Source organism: Seriola aureovittata, chromosome 17, assembly GCF_021018895.1.
Source record: "Seriola aureovittata isolate HTS-2021-v1 ecotype China chromosome 17, ASM2101889v1, whole genome shotgun sequence".
NCBI classification, from domain to species: domain Eukaryota; kingdom Metazoa; phylum Chordata; class Actinopteri; order Carangiformes; family Carangidae; genus Seriola; species Seriola aureovittata.
In genome coordinates this window covers 5,865,356-5,882,766 of record NC_079380.1, presented here as the reverse complement: position 1 = coordinate 5,882,766, position 17,411 = coordinate 5,865,356, and the positions used below count along the sequence as shown (strand labels likewise).

At 44.8% G+C, this 17,411-nt stretch overlaps 1 protein-coding gene across 1 annotated transcript in view; it reads right to left on the bottom strand.

The window, feature by feature from the left end:
* The window catches only part of vat1 (vesicle amine transport 1), a 30,680-nt gene that overhangs the window by 10,101 nt on the left and 3,168 nt on the right, over positions 1–17,411 (bottom strand). Inside the window, exons 2-4 of the mRNA XM_056402590.1 lie at positions 13,803–14,010; positions 2,855–3,025; positions 1,509–1,598 (exon numbers count right to left, since the gene is read on the bottom strand). Coding sequence (XP_056258565.1) covers positions 1,509–1,598; positions 2,855–3,025; positions 13,803–14,010 — 469 coding nt within the window. The remainder of the gene's footprint in view (positions 1–1,508; positions 1,599–2,854; positions 3,026–13,802; positions 14,011–17,411) is intronic.

Below are 17,411 nucleotides of genomic sequence, written 5' to 3'. Positions count from 1 at the left end.
ATAACGAAAAAATGTGAGAATTTTCTGCCTTCACTGTTTTATGTTATTGAATGTGTGTTTGTTAAAAAAATCTTTTAGGTTTTTCCAATTTTATGACATTTTATTACAATTACGACAATAATAGACTGATTCAGTATTTGGTGACATGCCAAATCAACATTAATTCCTGCCAAGTGCCTCTGCTCATTAGTTATGGTTTATATTTTTGTTCCACCTCTGTTCCCATGTACCTTCACACTCTCGCCTACACCTTTCACCCTGAAAACCACTTTAGCACCTCAGCTCTGACTGTCACCACATCACCTCCCCATCCCCTCTTCCTGTGTTCACACAGCCTCCTATGCTCTCAATGTCTCTGCCTCTCTCTCGGGGGAAACAGGGGACACAAAGCTCGCTCTGAGAGAAGAGAGGGACCCGGCCCGCTACATTCAGACACATTCCAGGTTTCGTGTGCATAGAACGCCCATTGTTCCGCCATGCATACTTCTGATAAGCTGGAAGAGAAGCGGCCAGCACAGAGGGACCGGGCGGGTAGGTTGGGGTTCTGTAGGGGTGAGAGCGGGTGAATGGGCGAGGAGGGGGGATTGGAGGGGGGCACCATGCTGGGTAGTGGGTTTTTGTGCAACATGCAAAGGCAAAGCCCTGTTCTCCGTGGATGCCGACCCCGCCCACTGTTGCATGCACGCTGGTTCCAGATTGGCATCGCAACAGAGCGAGCGTAAAGGCCTTCCCACGGATGACACACAGCACACTGAGGACACGGACCTCTGCAGAGAGGTCACACTGCCCACCAGGAAGCAGCTTTATGGTACGGCAAGTGTGGAAACCCATGACTATTTTATAGACTGAACTGATGTGGTCAATATTCAGCTAGAGGGCTTTGCTATCAAATGCTTGTTATTTTGCAATAAATCACATGTAACACTGAGTAAAGAACTTCCTGTTAATGATAACAGGCAGCTAATGAGCCCCACTAAGGAAGAGCCTGTTCATGGGCATTTCTGTCTATGGCTGCTAGCTTGTGCAGGTAACTTATACAGAACCCTTGATGCTTCCTATACTGTGCAGCGCTGCCAACAAGCTTCATGAGCCACATGTTTGGCTTTAGGTATTATCTACATAAGATGTTGTGTTAACTGTCAAAAATAAAACTCAAGTGAAGCTTGGTTGGAGAGGCACATCCAGCCTGAAGGCAAGTGCTGTTGGAGAAGACTTTTCATTTACAGCAAATTTGCCTTTCAAGTTAAATTTTTATTTGACTTTGGCGCAAAAAAGTGCTTCTGAATCTAATTATGTTGTGTGGGAAACAGTGGGGATTGGGGAAATTGGCAAGCATTCTTCCAAGTTGACCATTTTAATCACATTTACAGGGTATTAACTCTTGACTATTCTTGCCTAGTGAGCTCCTGGACAAGCTGTCTTGTATCAGTGAGGATTCAAACAGAGCCGCTCCAAAACGACTGATGCACTCTCAGGTAAAGGATTTTATTTTATTTTTTTAAACTTACCATAGGTAATAAGTTTGCCCATAGGCTTCAGCAGGTTGTAGGCCTTATGGGTGTCTGATCCTCCGAGAGGGTCCAGTATTATGTCCAGCCCTGGAGCAGGAGAGACAAGAAGTGGACAGTTATCACTGGTGTTAATTCAGAGAGCAGCCTGCCAAGTCTCCTCAGCAGCCCCCTCCGCATGCCAGAGTTCACTAGGAGTAGTGAGTGTAGCCAAGTTGTGCCATGTTTACATGAAGAGGAACCCATACGTATGCCAGGAGAGGAGAGGAGAGGAGAGGAGGGGAGGGGAGGGGAGCGGGTTAGATCTTACTGGTTTTATGTTTTTTCATTCTTGTCACTGATAAAACAAGAGGGATAAAACATCTCCCCCATCATTGTTCATTCCATTCCTGGGTGGACAGAATAACAAACCAACCTCTGAGCAGATGGTAAAGCATGGCAACCTAACTATGAAGGTTTCTCTGTGGCTTATTAATGTCTGGCCCCGTAGACTCAACCTTAATGACGATCCTTTGTGCCAGAGGGGACTCCTCAAATTGGGCTACCCCTCCTCGCTCCGTTAAACCCTGCTTCTATTGATTGTGGGAGGCTCACAGCAGGACTCTGCCTTGACCGCAGCACAGATGAATTGACAGGGAGCCAAAGACAGGGGGAAAGGTAGCGAGCAGGGCTGCACATTGATCCAGGCTTCTAATTAGATACATTCTGTCTCAAGTGTCAGTTCTTGCCCTCTTCTTATCCGTCTCTGTCTGTCTCTCTCTGTGCTACAAAGAACAGAGACGGGTTGGAGAGCTGACTATGAAATGAGCCTCCAGCATATTAAGAGTCTCCAACACAGCAGTAGGCACAAGAAGAAACAGGAACTGGACGTTGCTTCATTTTGCTGAAAAGCAGCATTTTTTTTTTGTGTGTGGCCTCTTAGTGAGTCCAGGGCCACATCTACATAAAACTCTGCAGATACATTATTGATGGCGATGTGAATCCAAACAGTCACTCCTTATTGCAATGAGTTTGTTTGGTAGGGATAATGACTCCCTATATGGCAGCCAAAAACACACACGCACACACACACACACACACACACACACACACAAAGACAAAGTGTATGAAAATGGATCATATCACTGTCTGCACTTTATTCAGCACTGTTCAACAAATGCTGCAGTCACACAGTATTGCTCTGTGCCAGTGGGAATACATCGATCTGGACCATTCCTCCTATGAAACAATCTCAGAGCATATCACTGTAAATCCTGACTTATATACAGTTTACACTGGGCCATTTATCTAACATTATTTCCACTCGCACAACCCTCCACACACAAACTGATGGCCAAGTGTCTCACCTTTGGGACTGATCTTGCGGACCTCCTCCACATAGTCCTTGGTGCGATAGTCGATGGCATGCGTGACTCCGCCCTGGCTGATGGTCTCATGCTTGCTGGCCGACGCCGTGCCGAACACAGTCACATCCTTCACCGTCTGGCACAGCTGGGTGGCTGCGATACCCACACCACCTGATGGACGAGGGCTCGGGTTAATGCATGGTCATGGTTTTGTTTGATTTCTACTGCAAAGACCCCTGACAAAAGATGAACCGAGTGCAGTTGTTGCAGGCAGCAGCGAGAATTCCCATCCCGCATGTGTTTTCTTTGGCAGGTAAATGTGATTTACATTATTTATTGTCCCGAACAAGACGGCGTGGATGTGTTTTGCTCAGGGGTATGTAAAGAGCGCAATGAACACAATCAAATTACCCCAGCTGGCCCTCGGGAGAATAGACACCCACACACAGATGCACAGACACACACATATCGAACTCTGGAGAAAGTCGCCATTGTAGCTCAAATGACACATCTAATTTTTTTTTTGTTGGCTCCCTTATTCAAAACAACCTGCCTAGAATTCCACTGGATGAAAAAATGTAGCTGAAGTATCTGTTTTGTTAGGAAAGGAGAACTGGAGGACATTCTATCACAAATTACACAAACACAGCTCCTTGTGACCATGCCAGCTGAAAACTCAATGTGATACATTGTCCAAGATAACTTTTAAAAGACAACATGCTGTAGGTCTGCGTGCTTCAGTGGATGTTTGGGATATCTGTGTTTGCGTTCGCTGTATTTGAACGTGTGTACATAGTTGTGGCAAATGCCTCAGCCGGTGTTTGCTGAGGCAGCCGGAGCAAGAAGTAATAGGTTACTGATAAGCAGTGGCTCGTTTGAAACATGGGCCGACTTGAGGACTTGAAATGAAAGGCATCCATAAAGGTCTTTTATGCCTGGCCGAGTTAAGAGCACGTCTTATCTGATACCGGAGAGTAATGCAACACAAAGCAACATGAGCATTTAAATAACAGCCATTTTAAAAAGTGTGGAAAGCAGAAAGACATACACACACATGCATATGGGAGAAGGTCTTTGCATATTTCGATTGTGCAAAAGGAACCAAAGAGGAAGATATTTTTCTAATTTGGTACATTTAAGATTTTATCATGTGATGTCATTCTGAAACTCTTCTTCCTTTGTCCTTCTAAACTGACTACACACACTTCTTCTATGGTCTGTTTTGAGTAACTGGGCCAGTAATTGCACAATTTTTCAAGTAGTTAAATTCTTTCATGATGTTTGATCATGTACATCTACTAAATATCTTAATAATATCTTGTAGTACTACTCAGTAGTATCATGTCTTTATATCAGCTGTACGGGCAGAACATTAGATGACACAGATGAACCTCTGGTCCCTTCATTTCTGCATGAAAATGATTCGGAGCCAGCAAACTACCCAAATAACACAATTTCCTCAGTGACATCCTGGCATTTGCTCTCTGAGGCTGCATTATCGCATGAATTCAACAGTGACACAGGCAAAAAAAAAAAGAACTATCTAAAAGAATGATCTAATGATAAGATTAAGGCCAATTCAAATACTCCTCTTTATTAATCTCTGACCAGATACGAGAGAAGGTTTGTTTCTGAGCACTTTGTTACAAAAAATGGTCCCTAGATTAAAAATAAATGTAAAAATGATTTGAACAGACCCCTTCCCCTTCCTCAAGTTCACTCCAAAGACCAAAAATCATTTCTGATTTGTAGTTGGAGCCCATGTGAGACGGACAGACGGCTCTGCATCACTGTAATCACGCGTGCTGACACTGAGGCGACGAGAACTCATGAGAAAACAAAATCAAGCTGTTGGATGTGAGTGCTGTGGCGGCAGCGTTACAGCAGCACACCATCTCTCCTTGTCCTCAGTGAGAAACCAGGTTTGCGTTGCCAAGGAAACCTCGGCCAAATTGCCGGCAATGACTGAGCAAAGGGAGCCATTTTGTTTCATTGACTGCTCTTCCCCTTGAACATGTAGGAGTCATTTGACGGCAGATCACAAGTTTGTCATTAGTTTGTATTTGACAGACGGAGTGGCTCGTTCCTCTCGGCGGACAGACGTCCACCTGTGAGGACGTGTGTATATTCAGGAGTTATTTACTCACAGTGACATGTGATGTACTCATAATGTAACTGCATGCATATTTCTCCACACGCAAACATATTTTTAGACATGTAAACACTACAAGCAAATACACATGTGTTTGCCTATGACACATGGGGTTTAAGTACACAAGTGAATGTTTGTGTGAGGTCTGAGGGCAGAGAGAGAACAAAGTGAGAAAACGTTGAATATGCATTGTTTGTCTTTGAGAGCTGTTTTTCACTCCGCCACACAGTAGCAACCCTGAGATACAGGTGTGAAGAAGTGTCCAACAGGATGATGCATCCATTAAGCCGGGCACTCACATATTAATATTTAACCAACGCTGCTGTCATAAACACAGCGACTCCCCCCTCCTGTGTTTACTCGATGAGGTCAGTGAGCGACGGGAAAACAACCACCGCAGAGATCAGTCTTTGTTCTTATCATATTGCTTTTGTACTTAAAGAAACAAATAGTTTCTTTCCCATCAAGCCCTAAATCATTGGTGAGATGACAACAGAACAGGACAAATTCCATTTATATAATCTGATAGATTTGTTTTTTAAATATGTGGGTGTGTTAAATTGTGTTTGCGAGGAGTTATTGCGCCCAGAGAGGAAGAAGGTGCCTGATTTTGAATCCGCTAGAACAAACTCCTGATCTCCAATCACAAGACTGCTAAGCTGTGCCAAGAGCCCCTTACCGCACCCCACCTCATTTCACAAATACACACACACACACACACACACAAACACACACACACACACACACACAACACACACACACACACACACACACACACACACACACACACACACACCTCCATACATATGTAGACACAGATCACACAAGAGAGTGGCGCGCGGCTGCAGCCTTGAACAGTCCTGAATGGCTGCTGCTGGTTTCTGCTAATCTTCACAAATATGCACAGAGATTACTTATAAACTTTTATCAACCCAGTGCGTTGGTTCCTGTTATTTCCCTGGTTTCCTGATTTCTTTCTGTATAGCCACCTCTTTAGACTGGAGTCTTGTCTCTAGGTAGGGGCAGAGTGTGATTTAAGACCATCCACAAACACTTAACCACTGCACGGGGAAGAGAAAGCAGCTTAAGCAAATTCTTGCTGCTAATTGCATTTGTTCTCCTCAAGATTCATTGAGTTGTTTACACTTGTCAATTAGGAAACGTCCAAAAAAAAAAAACAAAAAAAAAACAAAACACCTATCTGTTTTGTTTTTCTCTCTCTGGAGAAACAGGACACACTGCAGGGTTTTGTCTTCTCCCTGAATCCTTACATACTCACATTTTGGCACAAATTGCACTTGGCTTCCATAACATGACTGTTAGCAGCGAGGAGGAATTTTCCCCCAAAACACAGTGGAATCCAGACTGACACAGAGGCCACTGTTATTGCTCCACACCCAGCGTTCAACAGCAGGGGCGGGTGGGGACATCTGAAATGTTTTTCGGATTCATGAAAAAATAATGGGATGGATACCACGTCTGGCTCGTCCTCATTAATACATCTCTCAATCTACGTCCTCATTGGCTCGCTTGTGATTTTCATCGAAATAAAGATGATCTCACGCCACAGCACGTCTCAGCTGCAGCGGCCTGGCAGTGATCTCAGGTGTTAAGTGTGGGGCGGGGAGACACCTGGTCGCCATGAGGCTACCGTCAACACCAAAGAGAAGACTGGTTGCTGAGCTCCATCTCTTCTGCATTGATCTCCACGTTTTCCTCAAGGACTCTTGTCTTTCTTAACCTATCATTAGCTTGTGGTGAGACAAAGTATGAAATACAAATGTGAACCTAAGCATCTCTTTTTTTTTTTTTTACCCAGACCGGCTGTGGCGGTGTTACAACATCAACAAACTGAACCGAATAAATGAACATTTTATTGCCTGAGTAACAGAGTTCAGATGTGAGTCCTGTAACGGTGATAGGGGCTGTGGTTTGGTGTTTGTGAATGTGTACTCTTGAGGTATTACTCTGCATTATGTAACCTTGGTGTTTTTCTGGGATGACAGTGGAAGCGTGTGTGTGTGTGTGTGTGTGTGTGTGTGTGTGTGGGCTTTAACAGCAGTGTAATGTGCTCTCTCTGATGGTGAATTTCTCTCTGTGCAGCAAAGAGGAAGCCCATTTTTAGGTCCTGAGTGAGTGAATTAAGGAAAATAAAAAAAACATCCTTTGCTTGTGTGTGAAGGTGGTCCCTGTGATTTCCTGAGTGGGGATTCTCACACTGCTCACTAACACAAACACAGCACACAGAGAGACACACGATATGCAACCTCATGTGCAGACACAAAATATTTTTCTGTCATGAACCACTTTCTTTAAACCCGTCTGCAGAATGAAACACGAGCTGGTGCACACACTCACCCTGTTAAGCCACAAAGACTCTCTCTCTCTCTCACACACACACACTGACACACACACACACACACACACACACACACACACACACACACACACACACACACACAAACACACAAACAGGTGTCCTGACACAGGTTTCACATACACCTGTGACTGCATGTGGTGGTTAGGGCGGGGGGGGGGGGGGGGGGGGGGGGCGGGGTAGATGGGGTCATTTGTCACTGCAGTGATGAGAGCGCGAGCGAGCGATGTGATTGGCGGGTCGGGTTGGAGGTTGCCCTGGTTTCCCTCTCCTATCAGTGCAGCTGATCCGCCGCCGGCGATGCCAGGCCCGGGGAACACAGAGACGGTTCACCCACACAGCCCAGACTCCCGCTTAGTGGTCAGACTGAATTAGCATTCTCTAAACTAGGGTAAGACCTCCCGAGCAGACAGACTGAGGTGGGGGTGGGGTGGGGTGGGTAGTAGAGAGGAGAGGAAACCATTTTCAAGACACATCAGACTTTTATCGTAGCTCCCAGGAACAATGGATCTATAAAAGTGAGAGATGTAACTACACTTGAGCTCATGCTTAAATAGCAAGGGGCTTTGTCAGCTGGTGAATAATGAATGAGAACAATAATCTAGGAGTCCCGGGAGAAATAAGATACAGAAAAATCCTTCTTTCCTTATAACTCACTAATTTTTTTTTTTTTTGCAACAGTCCTTCTTCCAAAACATTCTCTGGCTTCTCATTTTTCAATCCCATCTGTAATCAGCTGTGCACTGAGGCTCATAACGCCTGAGGCCCTGCCTACAGGTCTGACAGCAGCCATGAAGATCTACACCAGGACCGAGCTTTCTTTCACCAAAACCAAGAGATCCAGCCACCTGTTCTTCTTACTTTAAGCATTAACTGCAAACCTCTAACAACACGCATATTCTTCCAGGCTTGTGGCACAGAGACAGTGTGTTTAAGGTCTTCACTCTAGGACTAAGTTCACTGAGTTACAGAGTCGGGAGACGGGTGATTTCAGGCATCCAGGGTTCAAAACGTTTTTGTTCTGCAGAGACAGTGACAAAAAAGAGGTTGGTACAAAAGTTGAAACTTGAAACTGTGAAACTGAGAAAATACCTCTTTTTTTAAAATCCTGTTGTTTGTACCTCTAGACAGTTTTAGATGAATTTGGCAACTATGACTCAGTGTTTTCCTCCCAATTGCAACATTTCCAAAGTATCCATAAGAAGACATATTTGTGATTTTAGGAACCAAAAACCATCTCAGTGTAGTTTTACATCTCCTCTCTCAGGCTTCTCTCTGGAGCTCTAGTAACAACAGGTTGGTGAGCCAATCAGAGGTCATGCTCTGAGCCTCTCTTCTGTTTGGCTGACTGTTTTCTGAGTGATCCAATAAAAATATAGCAGATTTTGGGTAAACACACATAAATCCAAATCCTGCAAGGTTGGATTGTGGGTCCATGTGGGCGGGGCTTGGGGCGTGGCTGAAAGTGGTGACTGCTTTGTTGTGACATCACAGAATTCAAGAAGTCCTGACGGCTGGTTTTAAGGCTCAGTTCCTGAATACAGGCTGTGTGCATTTCTCTGTGGACTGAGCGCTTTGATACTTTCACAATAGAACCTTCACCTGCTTTATAATCAAAGAAGACATAGAAATCTACCTTTATACAATATGGGACCTTTAAATTATCCAGGATGTTTCGATATTGGAGCACACAGAACAAAAAAAAAAACTTTAAAACTTGAATTTTAATGTGCAGAATCTGCAGTTTGCCATTAACAAGGACTTGACCTGTCCACTGTGGCTGCTGTCACTCATCACTCTCACTTGCAGGAGCTGGAAGCCTCACACATCAAGTATTTCCGGAGAATCCTCAGTGTAACCTGGTGTAACTCAGTCCCATACACTGACACTCCAACAAGAAGCAGCTGCACAAGTATGGAAGCCACCGTAATTGGCTGGTGGGGAAAATAAAAGGTTTAGTGACGGCCAGTATAAACGGCGCTCTGAGGATGTGTGGAATCTAGCACACAAACCTCAAACACACGGCTGTGGAGCTTTATGAGAGGAGATGATTGATAACATCTGACATTCAGTAGACCGAAGCACCTTATGGTGCTATTAATGAGTATGTTTTCCTCCAGTTGGAATGAAACCACAAACTCTGGCAGCGTTGGTGCTGAAAAGTCAAAAGGTGACTGAGGCCATGAAGCAAAATCATCAGATAAGTTGATGACACAGGCTCCTGCAGCACCACCTAATTCATATTATGCATTCCACATCTGCAACACAATGCATGACACTTGACGTTGGCCTGCAGTCAGTGAAGATCTCATAAATAAAACCGAGGTGGACGTCATCACTGGAAGCAGCGGAGCCCCATATGTATGCAGGAATGTGTAGTGTGGGTGTGGTGGCGGGTTGGCTGGCCAGGGTTCATAAACATTAGGACCAGTTCAGGGAGAGGTCAGAGGAAAAGCTGTTGGCCGAGCACCGTGGAAGACCCACGAGATACAGAACATCCAAATGTCACCAAACTTCCCCCCGCCCAAGCCCTCTGGGGAAAACAAAGGGGGAAACGTGCGCACGTTCCCCGATGACGAGGGCTCGAGCACGGATATGGCGAGGTCATGCAGAGGGAGCGGAGGTTACGGAGGGCCGGAGGGGGAGGAGGAGAACTGGAGGATGCAGATGTGCGGTGGAGAAGAGAGGCACGATGGGAGGAAATACAACAAGCTATTGTTTGGAGAGGGGAGGACAGGAGCGGACCCACGAGAGAGGCAGCTGAGGACTATTCACCAGAGTTTACTTACACACACACACACACACACACACACACACACACACACACACACATACATAAAAGCATGACCAGCTGATAGCCAGACTTTCACCACTGGTCATCTGATCCTGGTGAGTAAAGGTCACTACACATTCGAGGAAGTCGTGTTCAGACATGAGAATGGCGCTGATCCTCTCCTTTAACTCTTATAATATACTGTGAATAGAAAAATAAATGACAACATTTTCTATTAATGACAGGAACATATTCTGCACATATCTATAGAAATTTTAATCCCTGTTGAAGATGATGATGCTATAAGAATATTGCTAGATTTTCTAATTAATTAGAGTGAATTATCTGTTTAGCTGCAAGTTCCAGGGACTTTGGGGACAAGGTAATCTAAAAGTAATTGAAAGGAGGCTGGTTATTTTCCTAAAGTAATTAAATCAGCGGATTATTATGAGAATAAACAGGTCAACTGTGAGATGGGTCAAGCATTTACTAGAAAGATGCACTGATGAAAAGATTTATGACAGTGGAAGAAGAGAAATTTCCCTGCGGCTGCTTCGATAAGAAGCTGTCGATCTCACACGGGCCTACGATAAAAATCGCCATTACCTAACTGAACCCTGCGACCGAGGGTCCGCGCTCCGCACCGCCGCTACTTCTCGGCTGTGCAAACAAGCCCAGTTAATCTGGTGCAAAAGCTCACCACTGTGTCTTTGCTCAACTCAACATGAACTGGTCTAGCAGGAATGCAGTGTTGTGAGGAGACACAACATTATTACTGAGTAGCTGGATATACGGCTTCATATGCAATTGCCAGTTGCAAAGACTTGTGAGACAGTCTGACGAGGTGAAGCAGAGCCATTTAACCACACACTAATACTGTCAGTGGTCGGATGGGGTGTTCACGGAGCTGTGGGCGGGGTTGAGTAGAAACAGACTACTTGTTAATTAATGTTTCATAATCAAGAAACAAAAAAACGCTTTGTGTTCTGATGTGTTCCTTAGAATTGATTTTGACACCAAAAAAGGAAAACTTCAGAAGTGGAAAGAGGAATTTCAAGTGAGGTAACAGCGGTGGTGTTCCACATCTTCATGTGACGCATTACAGCCAAACAAATGATGTGTGAATGGGTTGGTTTCAAAGTAACTGCAAGTCATTAGAATACGTGGTGGAAAAGAGCACAGTCAGGATGCTCACGAGGGGCGGCAAGATAAATCTGAGGAGTCATGAGAGAAAAACTTAACAGACAACACAAAACTATTTATTTTGTTGCTTTTTTTTCTTATGAAATACTGAAAGGCTCTTCAGGTTTCTAAAAGTTATTTTTAAGCCAAAGATTGAACCACGCCCTTTGGTTACATTTATTCAAGTGTGCAACTGACAATTATTTTTATTATCTTCTAATTGTTTGGTTCATAATGTGTGAGAAACTACTGAGAAAAAGCCCAGTACAGTTTCTGAGAGCACTGAAGTCTTCATAGTGCTTGCTTTGTCTGACCTGCTGTTCAAAATGCAAAGATATTCAACTGACAATGATCTAAAAACTGCAAAACCTCATATGTGCAACATTTTTGCTTGATATAAAACTTTTTAACTGATTATCAAAAGTGTTAATTGTTAAAAAATAATTTAATTTGATTTATAGATTCAGCACTATATTGCTGATTATAATATTGTGGAAATAAAAAGCTCCAGTAATGGAATACATTTAGTAAGTAATGTGCAACCCTGGCTGCAATTTCCTTCATAATATAAAAAATATCAGACAAACAGACACAGTCACAATGTTGTTTCCCCTCTCTCTCTCTCTCTCTCTCTCTCTCTCTCTCTCTCTCTCTCTCTCTCTCTCTCTCTCTGGGCCTGTCACAGCAGATACCTTTGATCTCTCTAATCAGAGAACATCAGGAAGAAATTTTGACAGACTCAGAGGTGGGACTCCCTGCCCCCTCTCTACACACACACACACACACACACACACACACACACACACACACACACACACACACACACACACACACACACACTCTCAGCATCTAGCACCATGTGAGCCATGCAGCCCAGGGAGACGGTGCTGAGAGAACAATGTGCACATCTCACTCACCGGTGACACCTTTTTCGCGAGAGGCATTACCGTCATGTGCGTAGCTATTACAAAGCTTTGAGGTCTCGGCAGAGCAGCACTGCAGAGCGTACAGTATGATAATTATTTACACATGCGGAGAATGACAGAGAGCAGGCGAGCAGACTGTTAAGCAAATGTTTTTGTCATAGCCTCAGTAATGTGCTTTTACAATCCTGATGTCCGGACAGCTGGCGAGCCGAGACTGGCAGCCTTCCCTGAGAAACCAGAGACGCCGCCTCCACCGAACCAGCAGGGAGAAGTGTCTTACACCACACGTCCACAGCATTCCTCCTATAGCAAACACGCTCACAAAACCTCTGGCAGTATGTGTCTGTGTTCACAGGGATGAGTGACATCAGCGGGATGATATTGTGTGTACGAAAACATTTGGGATTCCTCTGTGACCGCCGATCCCACAACTATGAGTCTGTTAGCTGTCAGTCAGCTCTGGGGAAACTACATTTTAATGTTAATCTTTCGAATTCATTCATTTTTAGGATTATTGTGTTAATGCCAAGGGACACATCCACACGGGTTGGCGTTCTTCCAAAGCTCTCTGTCATTTTTTTTTTTTTTTTTTGTCTCCCAGATAGAAAACAGGCTCAGGTTTCATTACTTGCTTACATCCCTCCGACATCTACACACCTACTCACGGTCCCAAATGTCAAGGGATCTCTTTGTGACTCCCTTTGCACAGAAAGAGTGGGAACCAGAGGAAAAGTGAGAGCTGCACACCGGCAGATAGCGAGAGAGAGAAACAAGGCGAGAGCAATTTTTCCTTTTTTTTTTTGGCTAATGTACTTCCATTCTCTCCAGCTGGCCTGATTGTGTAAATACAGCAAAATCAAATGCTCTCAGGCTCCGTGCATCACACCCCAAAACAGGTGCTTCTACTCCCTCAATCCCCATCTTTTTTCCCACCCACTCACGCTGAACTTTGACCTTACAGTCCAGGTGGCAGGTGCTCCAGTATTAGTGCAGACAGTGCACTCGCTGAGCCATATCTTATACTAATGAACAATGGGGCCTTCTACAGCAGCCATAATTTATATAGAAAAGAATAGCATAAACAGGAGGCGCAGAGAGGGAAGGAGTCTGGTAAATATAACAGAATGTTTCCTCAATGCCACCACACAAGTTTGTGTCTTTTTGTCTTGAGGTTTTGCAGGGGATTTTTAATAGACTCTACTGTGTGACTCCTGAAGACAGAGAAGTCAGAGAAGCTGGGCTGACACTGAGATCAAACTGATTAAATGTGGTTTTCTGCTGCAGGATCTCAACATGAACTTATATTGGAACTTTGAGTCACTAACAGTTACTCATAGCTACTGCAGTAAACAGGAAAACAATGTTTGTTTTAGTTTTTGAATTAATTATTAATCAATTTATATCGAATCCACCCATCAGTGAAATTAATGACCTTTCATGGAGAGTGATGCATCCAACCCCAACCTGAGGCTGATGTAAAATAAGAGAGTTAATGTGTCCCCTGTGTGCATGTATGCATTTGTATTTTGGCTCTGCACCTGCAGCAGAGTGGACGAGGACGCTCTGGTTGGGCCGGAGGTTGCCGAAATCAAACAGCATCATGTAGGCGGTGACGTAGTTGACAGGAAGGGCCGCTGCCTCCTCGAAGCTCATGCCCTCTGGGATGAGGAAGGTGTGGGTTGCCGGCACCACCGCCACCTCCTGCCAGAGCCCGAAGCGGTTCAGCACCATCACCTTGTCACCGACCTGGAGCAGAAAGAACAGGGAGAATAAAGGTGAGGCAAAGGGCTCTCAATCAATCTGCACCGATTTTCAGTTAATGAAAGCTAATGTCATGCTAATGTCGTGTTTGGCTCCAGTAATTTGATAAAACAGAAATTTTAATTTGATTAAAAAAAAAAACATGTCCAAATATTGAGTCAGTGAAAACACTTAAGCATCACAAGTTGTGCCAAAAATATCACAGTGTTTGAACAATAGCAGTTAGCTAATACTGATGGACAAATGGCTGAAATAGCCGGTGGACAGGCTGAGATGTCCAGCTTCAACCAAACTGAGCTAAACACTGACAGTTCAACTTGTGTAAAAATATATTGAAACATCCATTATTATATCAGTAATAGTTCAAAAAAAAAATCATGCACTTGCATCAGTGGTGGGTTGTAAACGGCTGAAGGGGTGCTTGAGTTCATCTGACCGGGACAATGACCGGGCTACATCTGACACAAAAGGGTTGGGAGCCACAGCTCTAATGCACCGGAGAAGCAGTGAGATATTGGACTGCTCTGTAATTATCCTCTTCTAATTTGTACGGACCACATGTCCAACAGTGAAACTGGGTTATTACTAAGCCAAGGCTAAAACTTTGCTTTCTATAATTATTTGTTTTTGGAAAAAGGAATCAAGTCCTGGGGTCAGAGCTCAATCTCCGGTACAATGACAGCATAGGGCAAACTTAGAGTTTATGACCACTTTAAAAAACGAAATCCTACAATATCTAAATGAATAAATGAGGATCCACTGACGGTTCCATGCCCCAGGAGGTTTCACCACCAGAGCCTGATGTAGTTTGGAGCATCCCTCCATCTGCAGCCTCACAGTTTCTTGTTTCTTTGGCAACATGATACGAACAGTGCAGCGGGAACAGTGTGAATGTGGTTTATTGTTTTGCTTACAACAACGGCAGACATGCAAACATGCAGCCACCTCGTCCAACAAACCTCAAACAGTTTGCTCTTGAAGAGTGCAAGCAAACAGGGAGAGCGATGACCCACAGCAGAGAGAGGGTAGTAACCAAGGCTGCGTTGACTTTATAGAGAAGCTAATGTGTTTTTTTCTCTCGGCTGAAGTTTGACCATAGCAGAGACGTCAGAATCTCTCTTCATGTGATAAAATATGTGGTGATCATCTAAGATTTAGCCGCTTCAATGCTTCAGAGCCACTGTTGTGACGGTGAGGAAGCCACGGGCGTCATTAAATACGCTGCACGTCCTGATCTCCACGTTGTCATTTTCGGCTCCATAACTATCCTTATCAAAGCAGGATCCTTCGATACACAACTGTCTCTTTCCAGAAGGACGAACCCTGATGTAAACTTCCCCCCCAGCGCCCTAACTAACCAATCAGGAGAGCCCACTCGAGAAGCACAGGAAACAGAGACGACTGCGGCATTATAAGCCTCTTCCTGTTTTCTTCCTCCCCCTTATCCACCTCTCTTGACACCGCTCTCCCCTCCCGCCCCGTTTCCATTCTCCTCACTTTTTCTCTTCCCTTCTTTCTCTTTCACTTCCTGACTGCTTTTCCTCTTACAACTTTAGAACGTCTTCCTTCCCCTTCTCCGGTCTCATCCTGTCTGCGCTTCGTTTTTTTCCGCCTTCATTTGACGCGCCCTCTTTCATCCCCATTTCTTCACCCTCCGCTGTCTCTTTCTGTCTTCACCGTCCTCTTTCTTCTTTCCCTCGCGAGGAGTGTCCCGTATCCCCTCTTCCTCATCAGCGAGACAGGACAATGGGGCCCATCTTCTCCCCTGGCTTCTCTCCACTCATCAGAGTCCCTGCCAGATTCTTCCCCATGGCTGAGCATAAGACAAGCTCTCTCCTCCTGGGAACAAACCCTCTCTACCCGGGCCTCTCTAATGGTCTGGAGGGAGCCATGCGCCTCGCTGTCTATCCACTCCAATTAGAGAGATCTCCCTCTCGCTTTCTCTTTCATACCCGCATCTTTCTGTCTGAGGCCGAGTCATTCGGTTTATTTCCAAAACTGTACGCTCACTTTTTCCCCGTGAGCCACTTCTCTCTCCTTCCCTTTGTTATCCATGCTGACTCTCCCATCTCCATCCCCTCTGTTCTTTTAGTCTTCAAACTCATCAGCCTTGCTGGTTTAATTGGGGGTACAGTGTGGCACAATCGATAGATGGAGGAGTTCAGGCTTTTACAGGAAACACACACACACACACACACACACACACACACAAACATGACTCACACATCACATTCAAATGCATCTGCAGCTATTCTTCCATGCCCACGTAAAGCATGAGAGTTACTGTCAGTCACATAGAAACTGGTTAGGAACATTCAAGGCCAAGCCAACGAAGCCTTGTGACACTTCTGTTACAACATCTTCACAGTGTGACACACGAGCGCGTCTTGCATTTCCTTTCTGAGCCTTCACGCATCGCATATAGTCAAGGCCGGGGTTATGGGTGCAGAGGGGAGCTGAACAAAGACACTTCCAGTTAACTGTATATGAATAGACTTAATCAGACGGTGATTCAGTTTTGGGGCATGTGGGGCCTCCAAGTCAGCTGCTTTGTGGCTTTGGAGATTTGATGATCTCAGCAAAAAATTAACAGGGAAAAAAGAAAAAAGGTTGAGTCAGGTTGAGGCAGAAGATGAAGTTTAAATATAACACCCACACAGCCCTCATGGCACCGGTAAACGTAATTAAAAGAAAAGATAATATCTCCCTGGTGTCAGTGTAAGTGTTGCTGTGCTTTATCACAGTTTGTATGATGGTTAGATGAGAAGCCACGCCCAGCTCGCGCAACATCTGTGACAGGAGGACCTACATGCTGCTATGTGCAAAATATCATGCAAAATAGAAACATCTGATTTTCTTCTTTAACCCAGCGGCTTATGGCCAAGTGTCAGCAGGCCATGTAGAGAGTGAACGCAAGTGAAGGGGACATGCGGGATGGAAGAGCAGGACAGGGAGACGTCCCGAAGGACAGAGTGGTATAAAATGAGGGGAAGGAGAGTGGATGGCATGACAGAAGGGATTCACCCACAGCACAGTTGATGGAGGAAGAATCAAGGGATTATACGAAGGAAGGAGAGATAGATAGAGAGAGGGAACGAGGGATGGAGGAAATACCAGACTGACAATGTAGGCCAGAGGGAGGTAATTGAGAACATATGGGTCAGATCCTACCAAAACTCACAGAGAGGAGAGAGAGCATGAAAAATGAGAGGTCTGGAGGGAAAAAAAAAAAAAAAAAAAAGTGCTGATGTTTGGTGTCACAGGAGCTTCGCTGTGATTTGTGATGTTTCCCGTCTTTCTTCGCTTACTCACTGTTATACTTTCCCCCCCTGCACTCCCTCCTAGGTCATTTCGGGTGAGCTCATTGTAGTAGCTATTACTTCACT